Source organism: Drosophila biarmipes, chromosome 3R (assembly GCF_025231255.1).
Source record: "Drosophila biarmipes strain raj3 chromosome 3R, RU_DBia_V1.1, whole genome shotgun sequence".
NCBI lineage: Eukaryota > Metazoa > Arthropoda > Insecta > Diptera > Drosophilidae > Drosophila > Drosophila biarmipes.
Window position 1 is genome coordinate 22,107,834 of NC_066616.1, and position 15,053 is coordinate 22,122,886.

General features: G+C 43.5%; 7 protein-coding genes across 7 annotated transcripts; 5 read left to right on the forward strand and 2 right to left on the reverse strand.

The window, feature by feature from the left end:
- The first annotated feature begins 42 nt into the window (after window positions 1-42).
- LOC108026023 (uncharacterized) lies at window positions 43-1,642 on the forward strand. Its single transcript, XM_017096715.3, has 4 exons — window positions 43-300; window positions 364-866; window positions 926-1,295; window positions 1,365-1,642. The coding sequence occupies exons 1-4, from the start codon at window positions 93-95 to the stop codon at window positions 1,568-1,570; spliced, it is 1,287 nt and encodes a 428-aa protein (XP_016952204.1). The 5' UTR covers window positions 43-92; the 3' UTR covers window positions 1,571-1,642.
- Window positions 1,643-2,463: 821 nt separating this feature from the next.
- Window positions 2,464-4,237, forward strand: LOC108026373 (uncharacterized). The gene is made up of 4 exons (XM_017097294.3): window positions 2,464-2,719; window positions 2,886-3,388; window positions 3,449-3,818; window positions 3,877-4,237. The coding sequence occupies exons 1-4, from the start codon at window positions 2,515-2,517 to the stop codon at window positions 4,083-4,085; spliced, it is 1,287 nt and encodes a 428-aa protein (XP_016952783.1). The 5' UTR covers window positions 2,464-2,514; the 3' UTR covers window positions 4,086-4,237.
- Window positions 4,238-4,347: 110 nt separating this feature from the next.
- LOC108026374 (uncharacterized) lies at window positions 4,348-5,938 on the forward strand. The gene is made up of 4 exons (XM_017097295.3): window positions 4,348-4,621; window positions 4,677-5,173; window positions 5,227-5,596; window positions 5,663-5,938. Exons 1-4 carry the CDS (start codon window positions 4,417-4,419, stop codon window positions 5,866-5,868), a joined length of 1,278 nt encoding a protein of 425 aa, XP_016952784.1. The 5' UTR covers window positions 4,348-4,416; the 3' UTR covers window positions 5,869-5,938.
- A 598-nt stretch (window positions 5,939-6,536) lies between these two features.
- Window positions 6,537-8,412, forward strand: LOC108026375 (uncharacterized). Its single transcript, XM_017097296.3, has 4 exons — window positions 6,537-7,005; window positions 7,148-7,647; window positions 7,709-8,072; window positions 8,133-8,412. Exons 1-4 carry the CDS (start codon window positions 6,801-6,803, stop codon window positions 8,324-8,326), a joined length of 1,263 nt encoding a protein of 420 aa, XP_016952785.1. The 5' UTR covers window positions 6,537-6,800; the 3' UTR covers window positions 8,327-8,412.
- Window positions 8,413-9,050: 638 nt separating this feature from the next.
- LOC108026378 (uncharacterized) lies at window positions 9,051-10,722 on the forward strand. The gene is made up of 3 exons (XM_017097299.3): window positions 9,051-10,019; window positions 10,094-10,310; window positions 10,365-10,722. Exons 1-3 carry the CDS (start codon window positions 9,177-9,179, stop codon window positions 10,556-10,558), a joined length of 1,254 nt encoding a protein of 417 aa, XP_016952788.1. The 5' UTR covers window positions 9,051-9,176; the 3' UTR covers window positions 10,559-10,722.
- LOC108026380 (uncharacterized) lies at window positions 10,697-12,292 on the reverse strand. The gene is made up of 2 exons (XM_017097300.3): window positions 11,166-12,292; window positions 10,697-11,101 (listed from the first exon to the last, which is right to left on the reverse strand). Exons 1-2 carry the CDS (start codon window positions 12,229-12,231, stop codon window positions 10,917-10,919), a joined length of 1,251 nt encoding a protein of 416 aa, XP_016952789.1. The 5' UTR covers window positions 12,232-12,292; the 3' UTR covers window positions 10,697-10,916.
- A 412-nt stretch (window positions 12,293-12,704) lies between these two features.
- On the reverse strand, window positions 12,705-14,154 carry LOC108026109 (uncharacterized). The gene is made up of 3 exons (XM_017096808.3): window positions 13,568-14,154; window positions 12,983-13,511; window positions 12,705-12,923 (listed from the first exon to the last, which is right to left on the reverse strand). The coding sequence occupies exons 1-3, from the start codon at window positions 14,117-14,119 to the stop codon at window positions 12,739-12,741; spliced, it is 1,266 nt and encodes a 421-aa protein (XP_016952297.1). The 5' UTR covers window positions 14,120-14,154; the 3' UTR covers window positions 12,705-12,738.
- Between the last annotated feature and the right edge of the window lie 899 nt (window positions 14,155-15,053).

The window sequence follows — 15,053 nt, forward strand, 5'->3', positions numbered from 1 at the left end:
GAAAAGCTTTAGTCTGCCATTAAACTACCGAAGCGAACGTCACCAAGTCAGTTAAAAGAGAAACGTTGGATAGGGAATACCACAGATACATTATGGCGAACACAACAGATACAATAGTGAATCCAAACGAGCATTTGGAGATTCCCAAGTGGATAAATGAGGAGTACTTCCAGCAAGTTCTGCAGAAGGATGAGCCGGAATATGAGAAGATTTTGAACTTCAAGCCTGTAGCTGCCATTCCGCCAGGCGAGAACTTCACATCTATAATGCTGCGGATTCACTTCGATCTTCAGATGAAAGGTACAAAAAATAAGATAAAATTAAATAAGATAAATATATAGACAAAATGTTTTTACTCCAAAGATGGTAGCACCAAACACAAGACCTACATTTTTAAGACTATGCTGGCGGAGGAACGTGGTGGCAAGGAGATTCGCGAAGGAGGCATTTTCGACAAGGAACTGATGATGTACCAGAAGTATCTGCCCGCCTTCGAGGACCTATACACTTCCGCCGGAGAAAAGATTCAGCTGGCTCCCAAATGCTTGCACACGGATCAGCGTGAGAATGGAATCCATTTTGTGTTCGAGGATCTGGGTGTGAAGAAGTTCCAGAATGTGGATCGTATCCAGGGTCTGGATCTAGAGCATATGAAGAGATCCCTCCATAAATTAGCAGAATTCCATGCGGCTGCAGCTGTTTATGCCGAGCCAAATGGACCGTATCCCTCGCAATTCGAGGAGGGATTCATTGGAAGGAACCAGGAGAAGGCCCATGAAGCACGTTTTCTAATAAAGTCGAGAACCTATCCCAAAGCTATAGCAACTTGGGGATTGGAGGATCCGGAAAAATATATTACAAGTTTTGTAAGCCGGCTCCTCTAAGTTTAAATTTTCAAATTACTAAATGTACTCGCTTTTATTAGCCCACGGTGCAGCAATACTTGAAAATGTGTGAGAAGAATCTGGAGACGGATCCATTGGCCTTCAACACCCTTACGCATGGTGACTTTTGGTCCAGTAACCTCATGTGCAACTATCTAGCCAATGGCCAAATCGATGAGGTCATCATGGTCGACTTTCAGCTGTGCAAGTGGGGCAGTCCTGCCCAGGATCTGCTCTTCTTCATCACCCTCTCGGCAGCCAGTGATATTAAGCTCAAGGAGTTCGACAACTTTGTCAGGATTTACTGGGAGAGGTTAGTGGACTGCCTGAAGCTGCTGAAGTACCAGAAACCTCTGCCAAAACTACGCGATCTGCAGACTTCCCTGTATCAAGATACCAACACTATCTACGGTATGTTCATGATTAACCATTATCCATTGAATGTTTGAATTATTTAATTTTTCGTAAATTCCCTTCTAGCGTTTATTGCCATCTCTAACCATCTTCCCGTGATTCAATTCCCCTCCGACAAGGAATCCAATTTGCATTCCCTTATGCGAGACGACGAAGAGGGCGATAAATTCCGCTTGCGGATATTCACAAACCCGAGTTTTGGCCGTCTCATGAGGGAAATTTATCCATTTTTTTACAACCGTGGAATTTTTAATTTTACTGACTTCGAATAAGAGAAGCAATGTATTATTTGTTTATTTTTGATTTGGTCTCAAATAAAGTATAAAGGTTTTAAAGGAGTGAAATGCCACAAATATTTTTTAGGGGCTTTTTGGCTGGTTAAAACGAGCATTCAGCGAACTAAGACAACTCTTAGCTGATGACGTCTTAAAAAAAAGTGTTGACATCACGCTGACTGTTTTTATAAGATACGAAAACAAACAAATATAATTACTGTCAAACGATTAAGACTAACAATGAAAATGAGTTAGCAAAAAAAATGCTGAAACGTAACGAAGACGTGGGTGTGACCAATTAATTTTTTACTTTCTGTGCTGCGCTTTCATTCAATAATTTATTGTGAAATAGCCGAACAAAAAGTTCGTTCTTTACACCAGCCCATTGCTGATAGTGTATCGCAAGCAAACATTGATTAATCAGTTTTGAATTCGCTCGTGGGCTATCAATTGGTTGTGGAGGCCAGCAAACCTAAGTATATATATATATAATTTAACCACATAACAACTTTTAAATACTCTTACGAAAATCATAACCAACAGCTGATAGGTTATAAGACTTACCAAAAAACCTTTTAGATGAACAAAATTAATTTTTATTGGGATTTAGCCATTGTCACGATGTCTAGGCGGAAATACGTCAAATGAGCGTTGTGATAAGCCATAAGAACAATGAAGATTCACAGATATAAAATTTGAAATTATAAAAAGTTAAAATGTTAATCAAGCCCTGCTTATTAAGATTAAAGAGATAGTTTGGTAATCAAAGAGACAAACTTTAGCAACGTAAATGTGTTACCCCACATAATGAAATAAGTTATCGATAAGAGAACTCAGAAATTTCCATTAAAGCTGCGTTAGAAATGTGCTCAAATTCAGTTCTCATCTAGCAGGTGCCGGAAGAGGTTGTGCCAGCCAAATATACCAGAATAATCAGCGAAATGTCCGACAACGACAAAATCGTAAACCCCAACGAGCATCTGATCATTCCGGATTGGATCAATGAAAAGTACTTCGAAGAAGTTCTGGCCAAGGACGAACCGGATCATGCTAAAGTACTCAAATTCAACGTAGTGGCGGCTATTCCGCCTGGGGAGAACTTCACCTCGACCATGCTAAGGGTCTACATTAAGCTGCAAATGAAAGGTGAGTGAGTGATAACCATATGTCAATAATCATATTAGTAAAGACCTATGATGACCTCATCTATGGTTGTATCGCAGGGATTTTTAGCTTAAGGACCATTGCATAATTTATATAGTTTTTTGATCTCAGAAACTAGTTTTTAATACGAATTTCCTAAACATTGCAGATGGCAGCGTCAAGACAAAAACATATATTTTCAAGACGATGCTGCCCGAGGAGCGCGGTGGCAGCGACATCAACGAGTTTGGCCTCTTCCCCAAGGAGGCCAAGATGTACGAAACGTACCTTCCCGCCTTCGAGGCCCTCTACAAGGCCGTCGGCTGGGATCTTCAGTTGGCGCCCAAGTGCCTGCACACCGAGGAGCGGAATGGGGACATCCACTTCATCTTCGAGGACCTGAGCGTGAGGCGATTCAAGAACGTGGATCGAACCAAGGGACTGGACATGGAGCACATGACAAAGGCCCTGCACAAGTTGGCCGAGTATCATGCGGCCAGTGCGGTGTACGAGGAGCTGCATGGCCCCTATCCCAGTGAATTTAACGAGGGGTTCGTGAAGCGGGATGTGAAAAAATTCCTTGTAGATGGTTTCAAGACAAAGGAGAACACCTACAAGAAGGCTATGCTTTCGTGGGGCATGAAAGACGCCGAGAAATATATCAAGGATTTTGTAGGTTTACATTATTTGAAAGAGGTATCCCCGAATTAATTGTTCCTTCTTTTTAATTAGCCCACTGCCGAACAGTACTGGGCCCAGGCCTTGAGCACTTTGGAGGCTGATCCCACAACCTTCAACGTACTCAACCACGGTGACTTTTGGACTAGCAATCTGATGAGCAGCTACCTGCCCGACGGAAGTGTCGATAAGCTCATACTGATCGACTTCCAGATTACCACGTGGGCCAGTCCTGCCGTGGACCTGCTCTTCTTCCTTACCCTCTCCCCCGCCAAGGACTTGCGTATCAAGGAGTTTGATCACTTTGTGAGGATCTACTGGGAACGCCTGGTCGAGTGCCTCAAGGTCTTGAAACTGAAGAAGCCCTTGCCAAAGCTGCGCGATCTTCAAAGCTCCATGTACGACAAGCACTATTCATTTTACGGTGAGATATAGATAACCACTTCACTGTTTACTTACTCAAACAAATTTTTCGCCTGCAGCTTTCTTCAGCATTGTGAATCACCTGCCCATAATTCTATTCCCCACCGATAAGGACAGCAATCTGCACAACATGACCGCGGAAACGGAGGAAGGCGAAAGTCTCAGAGTGCGTTTGCTTTCCAATCCCGCCTTCGGAAGCATTATGAAGGAGCTATATCCCTTCTTGTATAACCGCGGAATTTTGAACTTCGCAGACTACGATGTGTGATTTGTTAACTTACAATGAAGGATAGATAAGTATTACGAAAATCTAGTTTGGAGTGTCAATGGAGTGTGCAACTTATCGGTGCGACTTTGACTCGAGTCAAGTTGATGGAACTTAATAATAAATAAAAATGGTTCTGGTTTTTATTTCCTCAATGCTTGAAGAGTGGCTATCTAGGTAGTTTTAATTAGGTTTTTAAGTTTATTTCTGCCATCATAATTCCATAAAAAAAAGTAGTGGGTACAATGTTTGAAAAAGAATAATCTCCGCAGATACTGTCTTCTTGTGATAAACTTATTATGATATAACACCTAAATTTGCATCAGTTGAAATCATGTCGCGCTCCGAGAAGATCGAGAACCCCAACGAGAGTCTCCTCATACCGGAATGGCTAAATAAGGCCAAGTTTGAGTCCCTGCTCGGAAAGGATGAGCCTGGTTATAGTAGGATTCTCCAGTTTACACCCGTGGCCGCTGTGCCACCAGGATGCAATTTTACTTCGATCATGTTGCGTGTTTACTTGAATTTAGAAATGAAGGGTGAGATGCTCAGGGTTATATAATTAGGAACAATTTAAAAGTCACATATCTATAGATGGAACTCAGAAAAGAAAGTCGTACGTGGTCAAGACCACCCTGAACTTAGATAAGGGTGGCAAGAGGGTGAATGACATGCGATACTTCCACAAGGAGCAGCAGATGTACTCCAACTACTTACCCGAGTTTGAGAAAATCTATCGCGAGGCTGGCCATCCTGTGCAGTTGATGCCAAAGTGCCTGGAAATTGGAGAGATCGAGGGGAATCTTTACTTCATCTTTGAGGATCTTGCAGCCCAGAACTATGAGGTCGCAGATCGCACCAAGGGGGTGAATATGGAGCACATGAGAATATCTCTTAGAAAGTTGGCTGAACTACATGCCGCCAGTGTGATCTACAAAGACCGCCATGGACCCTACCCCTCCGACTTCTATCATGGCTTCGCCAAGAAGGACAACCTACAGTTTAGCATAAATGGGTTCGAAACAAAGGCTCCGGAATACAAGGAAGCCATGAAAACTTGGGGCATGGAGGAGTGTTACCTTAAGAATTTCGTAAGGATACCAGTTGATAGCCTTGACAAGATATCTTATAAATTTAATTACAGCCCACTACGGAACAGTATGGCAAACTATGTTTGGAATCCCTCAATGTGGATGCCCAGGATTTCAATGTCCTCACCCATGGCGACTTTTCCGCCACCAATATTCTATACAAGTACGATGCAAATGCAGCTGTTGCTGAGGCTCTTCTACTGGACTTTCAGATCTGCAAATGGGCTAGTCCTGCTCAGGATCTGCTTATGATGATAACCCTGTCTGCGGAGAAGGATTCACGCTATAAGGAATTCGATAATTTTGTGAGAATCTACTGGGAATATCTTATCGACTGCTTGAGAGTGCTGAAGTACGAAAAGCCGCTTCCCCAACTGAGAGAGCTGCAATCTGCCATCTACAAGAAAAATAACACACTCTATGGCAAGTGCTCTTTATATATCTAAAGTATCTAAAACATTTTGCTAAGGAACACATTCATTCCCTCAGTTTTCTTTGCCGTGCTAAATCACTTACCTGGCCATTTGCTACCCCCTTGCAAGGAAAGTAACCTGCACACCATTAATTCAAAGGACGAGGAGGGCAGGAGGCTTCGTAACCGATCCTACACCAATCCTGCCTTTGTGCAGGTCATCCGGGAGTTTTATCCCTTCTGCTGCAACCGCGGTCTCTTTAATTTCGAAGACTTCGACTGAACGCAAGTTCACTCATCTTCCAGTGCAGCCTGCACTTGACTCTATTAAATAAATTGTGTGAGAACATTGATTCTGGTTTTTTCAAGATTTCCATGGCGAATGTCGAGAATGCATTACAGTTGCAAGCGCGAGACCTTGGAATTGATTTTTAGCTGGCCAAGTACTCCAAAATATATTTTAAATAATTTTTTAATTTTTTTTGCATATTCAACTTGGAGATAATAAAAAGTTGTTTGTCTACTTATCACGTACTCACCGTATCTTCATCAAGAAGCTGATAAAAGCTGCAGAATGATAGCGGCAAGTGGAACAATGTACGCCCTAGGAGATATAAACAAAAATGTCTTGTAGGTTTAAGAAAAAATATGTTTGTGGAGGATAAATATTCTGAGTTACAATTCTTAAGACCAAACATTTCAAAAGAGTCTTAGAAATCGACATTTCCTACTCTACCGAGTGTTAATGATTGTCAGAGCTTTTCGCCTCCCCGAAGTTTAGGTTATCAGGTATTCTCATCGCAGTGCTGCCACTGTTGATAAGACCGGAGCCTGGTGCACTGCCTGACCATATCGGGGGCCCTGCGGGGGAAAGCTCCACCCCAGCAACTATCACCCACTGCCCCACGGGGAGAGTCTTTGGGCCATGATCAGTGTCCCAGCTGTTGACGAACCAGTTGGACGGGCAGTTGGCATTGCTTTCGGGGCGTTGATAAGTGCGCACCTCACCCACCTCGCCGTACTGCGCTGGTTTTTGTTGCTGTGCGTGCAGTAGAACAAAATTAACATCGCGTCGCTCAAACAAGCAAAACACTCTCGATAAGGAAAGTCGAGGCGAAACAGTTGCGCCGCACACTTCGGACCGGGAACAACGCATAACCGTGCCGATCCGATACGATCGCCGCAGTGAGCTCACTCCGGCGGAATTCCAGCGAAATGCCCGATAACAGCAACAAATTCTGCAAGTCCAGCAATGTGCACATTCCGGATTGGATCAACGAGGCCTACTTCAAGCGGCTGCTGAAGAGGGATTTCCGGGAGTTCCGGCGCATCCTGAACCTCTCCATCATTCCGGCCACGCCGCCCGGGGAGACCTACACCTCGCTGCTGATGCGCATCGTCATCGACATCGAGATGAAAGGTGAGAGAAAAGGGGCGGGCATTTGGATGATTGTTTGTTTTGAAGGCTATAAAAAACCACTGAAGTTCAAACAGTTCAGTTTGCATCACTCATACGCACTGTTGTACAATTTAAAAACTGAAATAAATAACTTTTTCGATAGATGGCTTCTCACAGCAAAAGTCGTACATAGTGAAGACCATGCTGGACGATGCCCTGGGCAATGGTGGCTTCGTGAACACCCTGAACATATTTCCCAAGGAGAAGATGATGTATGAGACGATCATCCCGAATTTCGAACTTCTCTATGAGGAGGCTGGCCTGAGTGTGAAGTTCGCACCCAAGTGCCTTTGGGCTGAGGACATTAAAGGACGGATCTGCCTGGTGCAGGAGGATCTGCAAACGAAGAAATACCGCAACATCAATCGGCTCAAGGGTTTCGATATGGCACAAATGCAACGAGTGCTGGAGAAATTAGCCGAATTTCACGCGGCAAGTGCGGTTTGGCGTCAGCGTAATGGACCTTTTCCCGAGGACTTTCAGAGAATATACCTGCCCGCCAACTACAACCGGTCCAAGTCCTACCAGGCGAGGCTCCAGAGCTTTAAGACAGCAATGGCCAGTTGGGGTCTGGTCGATCATGAGGAGTACGTGAGTCGCATAGTAAGTATAAGGGGATGATAAATATTCATAATTGACTTTATATTAAAGATTGTTTTCACAGCCCACTGCTGATCAGTTTGTGCAATCCTACGCCCGCTGTTTCAACAACAATCCGCAGGAGTTTAAGGTTCTCAATCACGGCGATCTGTGGTCCAGCAACATAATGCTAAGCTACACTCAGTCTGGTGATATCAACCAAATTCGCTTCGTGGACTTTCAGCTGTGCAAATGGGGCAGTCCGGCCCAGGACTTGTGGGAACTCATCGTTTGCTCGGCCAGGCATAGTATACGGATACAAAACTTCGACTGCTTCATCAGAATATACCATACCCACCTTGTGCGGTGCCTGAAGATCCTTAAATACAGCGAAAGAGTGCCGATGCTAAGGGAACTACATATGAACATGATCAAGTATGGATTCTGGGGTGAGTTGGGATCACTGTGTTGAGGGATTTTTAATAATAACAATTGGATATTATTCTCAGGTTACTTTAATACTTTTACCCACTTGGTATTTATCCTTTTACCCGTGGGCACGGAGGCCAGCTTGGTCAAGCTTACGCAGCCGGGAGAGGAAGGGGATCGCTTCCGGTCCAAGGTCTACACAAATCCCCTGTACGTCCGTGCAGTCCTCAGCATATTCCCCTTCCTTTACAGGCGCGGCATCCTAGACTTTTAATTTAATGCAACTTACTTACTTTTAACTAATAGACCTGTCTGATACTTTTATGCACTTTTTGCCGAAATAAAAAAAAAAAACAAATAGGTACTCGCTTATATATACCTAAATAGGGGAGATTTACTTTATAATGCAAAATATGTTTTTTCGACATTTTTAAGTACCCTTTCTTTGGTGTCTTACGAATTTCATATCATATCTTGGTACCCAATGAAATATTTAAATATATAATTACTTAGGGCTATTTTCGAACCGATAATAATTAGATCAAATATAACAAACGCATGGCAACTCATTGTAGCTTATCGCAACAGGTGCCAGTATTCAGATCACGTTTTGTTTATCTCGGTTGAATAGAACAGTCACAGATCGATAATAAAAACCAAGAACTACAAAATATTTAAGTTTTTATTATTTTCTTAAACATAAAAATAAATAAACTTGGGTAATGTATATTAATATTTTAAAATACACTCTGTTATTTGATATTTGAGTCTTTTTTTAAATATAGAAACGGCAGCACTGCCTTTTCTTATCAGTCAACAGTATCCACAAGATGCGTTCCACTTTTATCCACAAACTGGTTTCTGAGCTATGTGCTGGGGGCTCCCCATATACACTTTACATATTATATATACCCAAATCAGCTGATAAGCCAGCGTAAAGCTAAAAACAGAGAGAGCTTTAAAGAAGCTCCGTCTTTCGGCCAGCCGTCACATGTTTCGCCCCACATTCTCGATTCGACAGCCCCCAAATTAAGTTGCTGCTCAGCTGCTCTGCTCTCGGTTTTTTTTCCCCCACTCGGCGCGGTCAGGTGACTTGAAAAAGCAAAAAAATAACTAAAATTACAATGGGAACCGGCAGCAAGAACTACCAGGCACCGGAATGGCTCACCGCGGAATTCCTGCAGGATGTGCTGAAGGAGCACTTCAAGGAGGAGCAGCTGGCGGTCACCGAGTTGCTGGTGAAGAGTGCCCAAGTTGGCGACCAGGCGGCGGGATTCGCCAGTGAAATGCACCGGGCCAGCTTCAATCTTCAGAGGGGCTCGGCGCCGAAGAGCAAGTTCTCGGTGATTGTGAAGGATCATCCCAAGGGACAAACGGGGGCGGTGGCCCAGAGAAGTAAGCTCTTCAAGCGCGAGATTCTGGCCTACAAGGAGGTGCTGCCACGAGTCCAGGCCCTCCTCCAGTCCATCGGAGATCAAACGAAAATTGCCCCCACGTGCTACTACACCACGGAGTCGCCGGAACCCTTCCTGATCCTGGAGGACATGCAGCTGTCCGGCTTCGAGAACTTCGAGCGCGGTCGTCTGCTGAACCTGGATTACGTACTGCCCACCATCGAGAAGGTCGCCAAGCTGCACGCCTGCAGCGCCCTCATCGCCCAGGAGAGCCCCGAAGTGCTGGAGTTCTTTGACGAGGCGCCCATCTCCCGGAATCCCGACCGCCGAGACTTCCTTACCTTCTTCCCCGTGAACATCCGCTGCGTGGCCGAGGAGGTGGCCCACTGGAAGGGCTACGAGGAGATCACGGAGAAGATGTTCAAGCTGGCCGAAAACGTCCTGCAGAGGGCGCTGACCATGTTCGAGACCTCCGGCAAGGAGTTCCGCGTCTTCAACCTCACCGACCTGTGGATCAACAATCTCTTGTTCCACATTAACAACGAGACCAAGGAACCCGATGATGTGGTCACGGTGGGTCATTGATAGCATTTATTTATAAAGAGTAATTATAAATTTACTTATATATTTAAATATTCAATTTCCAGTTGGACTTCCAGTTGGCCTATGTTGGGTCCCCAACCATTGATCTCAACTACTTCCTCTACGGCTCTTTGAACGAGAATGTTCGAAAGGTGCACTTCAAGTATATCGTTCGGGAATATCAGAGGATCCTACAGCAGACCCTGGAGAAGCTAAACTACAAAGGACACATTCCCAGCCTCAAAGAAATCCACATCGAGCTGATCAACACCAGTCTAATGGGTGTGTAAATGTTAACCACCTGAAAAACGAAATACTAAAGATCCCATCTTTCAGGCGTCATCGGTGCCACTTGCTTGACCCCCCTGATTTTCCGGGAGGGAGCTGGCTTCGAGAACCTCGAGGATCTTAACTCGCGCACCGAAAGTGGCGACCGTTTTCGCCGCGAAAACGTCGAGAACCCCAAGTACCGAGCTTTCCTACAGCGTACTATCAAAGAGTTCGAACTGTCCGGGTTCTTGGATATCTAACAGAACGAACCGGAGAGAGAGAGTAGCCGACAGACATTACGTTACATTCGATCAAAAGTATTCGGGCTTCCAAATAGAGTAAGCATACATTTTCCCAGACACTTAGGCTTTTTCGACGACCAAATAAAGTATCACCAATTGTTTTAACATTTTATTAAAACTAATTCTAAAAGTCGTCGCGTTTGCTCAACCTTGAGAGCTTAAAAGCGTTTTCTCAACCTTGAGAGCCTGAGAGATATAATACCAATTATAGCTGAGCCGGAATTTCCAAAGTATAAAAGCGATAATACAACTTAGAAAAGCTTTAGCAGAATTAGCATTGCAACGTATCTAGATTTCTGCCTAAATTGCACTTAATTCACAGATCTTTAAAGTAACCCAATTTTTCGAATTTGGGCAGGAGCTGCTTGATTTCATCAACATATATATCGAATGTGTAGCTTTTTTCTCTGGTCTTCGGGTCCTGAATAATATCGGCCATTTTCAGCTTATTTGCCTTTAGGGCCAGCAACATTGGAAAAAAAGTGGACATGAGGAAGAAATCTGCGAAAAAAAAAGAAGGCTAAACACAAGTGTTTGGTAGCCAAAAATTAAAGAAGCCACTTACCGTAGTATTTGTGCCGATGAATTTGTTTCCACAGTCCAGCCTGTGTGGGCATCTCGGCCCTGTAGTCCAATTTCTTCAATGTTTCCTCCAGAACAGAGAAATAATAGTTGATTAGGTCTTTCCCGAGATCCAATCGCTGCTCTGCCTCCATGAGCATGTAGACGGAATAAATCAGATCGACTGTAAGGGGGCACAGGTTACAGATTTGGAAGTCCACAAACATGACGTCCCCGTTCTCCTTGAACATCATATTTCGCAGATGGAAATCGCCGTGGCACATCACGTAGTATCCATCGGATTGATAATTCCTTCGGTACTCCTGCATCACGTCAGCCATTCGCTCTACGTAATCTTCCTGTATTTTCTCAAAATACGGCTTGTACTTTGTAAGCTCGGGAACAACTCCTAGCATCTTCACAAAGCTAGCCATGCCAGTTGTGACCATTGGATCCGACATCAATGTGGGCATCTCAGTCAAACCATACTTGAACTCTTTCAGGAAATCAGGTTGCTCGCTCATAACTTTCATGCTGGCAGCATGCCATTTAGCCAGTTTGTTAAATACTTTTTTCAATTCCGGCTCCTTAATGGGTCTATTCCTGATGACAGAGTATCCCTGTGGCACCAGATCCTCGAAAATCACCACCTGACGCGGCTCCAAACTGTGATAGACGCAGGGCACATACAGCTTGGTATCATCTCCCGCCTCCCGCAGAATCCTCTCGAACTCCGGAAGCGCCTTGGTGTAGGCTCCGATCTCCGTAGAGAACAAGTGCGACTCGGCCAGCATGTCCTTCTTGTGACCCTCCTGCTCGGGCATCGTCTTGATGATAAGCGGCTTAGTGAACTTTCCCTTCGAGGTGGTGTACTCGGCAGTGGTTCGGAACATAACGCTGGCGTAGTGATCGCCCTGGGCACTTGCGGGGGTGATCTGGAGATCAGTCACCTTCAGTTCGGGGCACTTCTCATAGCTGCTCAGTACGTCACCAATGAACTGGGCGTTCAGCCAGGCCGGAGCCTCCAGCTCGTCGGCATTGAATTCTACTGTATCTGCGTTATCTGGCATGTTCGTTCCGCGTTCTCGCAACCTACAACTATTCGGAGTACTGCGCGAACTGGTTATACTGAAGCCCAGTGGGCTTGCCCGGTGAGCTTCCAAAAGCAGTTTGAAGCTTTTTCAATAGTGACTTTTCGATTCTGTATGAAATACGCGATTGGGCTTTATCTTATCAACAGGATAATTACCACTTGATCACTGGCATTTCAATAACAATCAAAACTTTCTAACCAATAAAGACAAGGAATATATTAATTTGCAAAAGACACCTGGCACATACTTAATTTTTCACTACAAATACGGAAATAAAACTTAAACCGACAGAAATACATTTCTTCTGTTGGTATACTAAGCATGACTAGTAGGTAAAACTAAAAGCTCGAAAGATACGACTATAATTTGATAAGACATAGGCAATGAACTGCAAATTGTTGTAGTCCATGGTGATGTTACATTAAAACGATCTAATAGTGGCAGAGGTACTACCCTATAATATTTATTTTGATCAAAAACGTATTATAAATTTTTAAAATAACCCATTTCCTCGAATTTAGGCAACAGCTTTTTAACATCGTTGAGGTAAGCATCCAAGAAATACGACTTTTGTTTTGTTTCAGGGTCCAAAAGTACATCTGTCAATTTTAAACTATTCGTTTTAATGGCGAGTATTATGGTCAGGAAAGAAGTCATTAGGAAGAAGTCTGCAACAAAAAGGATCATGCTTAAATTTTGATTTTGCTTGTATTATTAAGCCACTCACCATAATACTTATGTGCACGAATTTGATCCCACAAACCACTCTGGGTGGGCATTTCACCCTTGAAGCCCACTTTCTTCAGAGTGTCCACCAAAACGGAGAAATAGTAATTGATGAAATCCCTTCCGAGGTCACAGCGCTCCTTCGACTCCATCAGCATGTAGATGGAGTACGTAAGGTCGATGGTGATGGGACAAACATTGCTGACCTGAAAATCCACCAGCATAACGTCCTCGAAGGCTCCTGTTTCCTTGTTGTTCTTGAACATCATATTGCGAATATGGAAGTCGCCGTGGCAGAGCACATAATAGACATTCGCCTGCGGATTGGAACGGTACCCCAGCATAATTTCACTTATCCGCTGAAGGTAGTTCTCCTTTATTTTTTCAAAATACGGCTTGTACTTCGTTAGTTCCGGAACCTTGTCCAGCATCTCCAGAAAACACGGAACCCCAGTGGTGACCATGGGATCGCTCAAAAAGGCAGATGTGTCCCACATGCCATATTTAAATTCCTTGAGGAAGTCAGGTTTCTGAAATGGAAGTTTGCTAAAAAAAATTCTGTTTCGTTAATAGAGGCTTTTATTACCTCATTTATAACTTTCATGCTGACTGCATGCCATTTGGCCAACTTGGAAAAGACTTTTTCCAGTTCCTCTTTGGTGGCAGGGCGATCCCGAATGACGGTGTATCCCAGCGGCACCAGGTCCTCGAAGATCATCACCTTCCGCGGCTCCAGACTGTGGTAGACGCACGGCACATAGAGCTTGGTATTGTCCCCAGCCTCCCGGAGGATTCTCTCGAACTCCGGCAGAGCCTTGCTGTACATCAGGATTTCTGTTTCGAAGATGTGCGACTCCGAGAGAATATCCTTCTTGTGGCCTTCCTGCTCCGGCATCGTCTTAACGATCAGTGCTTTGGAGAACTTTCCCTTCGCGGTGGTGTACTCCGCCACAGTTCGGAACATGACACTGGCATAGTGATCTCCCTGGGCAGTGGCTGGGGTTATTTTCAGATCGGTTACTTGCAGTGGCACCTTTTCGTATGAACTCAGGGCCTGCTCAATAAAGTCGGCATCCAGCCAAGCTGGTGGCTGCAGCTCGTCGGCGTTGAATTGCGATGTATCTACCTCTTCGGTCATTTTACTAGCCCCTTAACAAGCTCTAACTACACTGATTAAAATCCAGAATGTCTAGAAATACTGGGGGTTCGTCGGTTTTATACGAATCTGAATAAAGCTCACCCTTAAGTTGCAATAGCTTTTCGTTATTTCATTTAATTTGACGAAAACTAAATCAGCAAAATGAAACCAGCCAAAATGTTCTTTGTGTGAGAAATTTTCTATGGGGTGTATGTTTGTCCTAGACTACGCGTACATAGAAACCCTTACTAACTTTGAATTCGTCTTGTAATCATGATAATTGTTTTAACTTAAAGCTTTTTAAAGCGCTTAAAAGTTTAAATAGTAAGCTTTCTTAAATGTTTTATAAAGATAATTGAACTTAAACTGTTTTAATTGCTGTGCCCAAAAAGTAAAATATCTTCGGAATATATTTATTTTAATATTAAGATTTGAAGAATATTTGTAATATGTAAAAGTGAAAATACCACAATCTTCTTTATTTTTCTGTGCCTTTAATAAGCTGATTAACAAATTCATAAAATTGCCATTGTATCAAAAATCAAAGCATTTTTATTTGGAATATTAATATAAAATATAAATTCATCATGCAGTTTGGAACTATGAATATTTTTCGATGAATAATAAATGAGCCTTTCAAGAATACCTCCAATATAACAAATGAACTGGGAATTTAGACAAGTTCATCAACTTCACCAGCACTGCATTCTTCAATATCTATCTTAAAAGCACTTTTTCAATCGTAACTTCCAAAATAACTAACTTACTAATTAAGCCGACTGATAGAAAGTTTGTAACAAGCTGAACAACTTATTTATTTGTTCGCTCTGCAAGATAAGTGTTGTGTCACCAAGTGCCATTGAACTTCACCTTCCAATAAACCCCCAGGACTTCCCTTTTAATTGGCTCTTCAATAAATAAGGGAGATAGCGCG

What these genes read in the sequence shown, in the direction of transcription:
- LOC108026023 (XM_017096715.3), top strand. Translation starts at nt 93, where the DNA reads ATGGCGAACACAACAGATACAATAGTGAATCCAAACGAGCATTTGGAG. An exon ending in CTTCGATCTTCAGATGAAAG is followed by an intron (nt 301 to 363) that starts GTACAAAAAATA and finishes TTTACTCCAAAG; the next exon opens with ATGGTAGCACCAAACACAAG. An exon ending in AAAAATATATTACAAGTTTT is followed by an intron (nt 867 to 925) that starts GTAAGCCGGCTC and finishes CGCTTTTATTAG; the next exon opens with CCCACGGTGCAGCAATACTT.
- LOC108026373 (XM_017097294.3), top strand. Translation starts at nt 2,515, where the DNA reads ATGTCCGACAACGACAAAATCGTAAACCCCAACGAGCATCTGATCATT. An exon ending in CATTAAGCTGCAAATGAAAG is followed by an intron (nt 2,720 to 2,885) that starts GTGAGTGAGTGA and finishes TAAACATTGCAG; the next exon opens with ATGGCAGCGTCAAGACAAAA. An exon ending in CAAGCACTATTCATTTTACG is followed by an intron (nt 3,819 to 3,876) that starts GTGAGATATAGA and finishes TTTCGCCTGCAG; the next exon opens with CTTTCTTCAGCATTGTGAAT.
- LOC108026374 (XM_017097295.3), top strand. Translation starts at nt 4,417, where the DNA reads ATGTCGCGCTCCGAGAAGATCGAGAACCCCAACGAGAGTCTCCTCATA. An exon ending in CTTGAATTTAGAAATGAAGG is followed by an intron (nt 4,622 to 4,676) that starts GTGAGATGCTCA and finishes ACATATCTATAG; the next exon opens with ATGGAACTCAGAAAAGAAAG. An exon ending in AGTGTTACCTTAAGAATTTC is followed by an intron (nt 5,174 to 5,226) that starts GTAAGGATACCA and finishes ATTTAATTACAG; the next exon opens with CCCACTACGGAACAGTATGG.
- LOC108026375 (XM_017097296.3), top strand. Translation starts at nt 6,801, where the DNA reads ATGCCCGATAACAGCAACAAATTCTGCAAGTCCAGCAATGTGCACATT. An exon ending in CATCGACATCGAGATGAAAG is followed by an intron (nt 7,006 to 7,147) that starts GTGAGAGAAAAG and finishes CTTTTTCGATAG; the next exon opens with ATGGCTTCTCACAGCAAAAG. An exon ending in AGGAGTACGTGAGTCGCATA is followed by an intron (nt 7,648 to 7,708) that starts GTAAGTATAAGG and finishes TTGTTTTCACAG; the next exon opens with CCCACTGCTGATCAGTTTGT.
- LOC108026378 (XM_017097299.3), top strand. Translation starts at nt 9,177, where the DNA reads ATGGGAACCGGCAGCAAGAACTACCAGGCACCGGAATGGCTCACCGCG. An exon ending in AACCCGATGATGTGGTCACG is followed by an intron (nt 10,020 to 10,093) that starts GTGGGTCATTGA and finishes TTCAATTTCCAG; the next exon opens with TTGGACTTCCAGTTGGCCTA. An exon ending in GATCAACACCAGTCTAATGG is followed by an intron (nt 10,311 to 10,364) that starts GTGTGTAAATGT and finishes CCCATCTTTCAG; the next exon opens with GCGTCATCGGTGCCACTTGC.
- LOC108026380 (XM_017097300.3), bottom strand. Translation starts at nt 12,231, where the DNA reads ATGCCAGATAACGCAGATACAGTAGAATTCAATGCCGACGAGCTGGAG. An exon ending in TCATCGGCACAAATACTACG is followed by an intron (nt 11,102 to 11,165) that starts GTAAGTGGCTTC and finishes TTTTTTTCGCAG; the next exon opens with ATTTCTTCCTCATGTCCACT.
- LOC108026109 (XM_017096808.3), bottom strand. Translation starts at nt 14,119, where the DNA reads ATGACCGAAGAGGTAGATACATCGCAATTCAACGCCGACGAGCTGCAG. An exon ending in GCATGAAAGTTATAAATGAG is followed by an intron (nt 13,512 to 13,567) that starts GTAATAAAAGCC and finishes CTTCCATTTCAG; the next exon opens with AAACCTGACTTCCTCAAGGA. An exon ending in TCGTGCACATAAGTATTATG is followed by an intron (nt 12,924 to 12,982) that starts GTGAGTGGCTTA and finishes TTTTTGTTGCAG; the next exon opens with ACTTCTTCCTAATGACTTCT.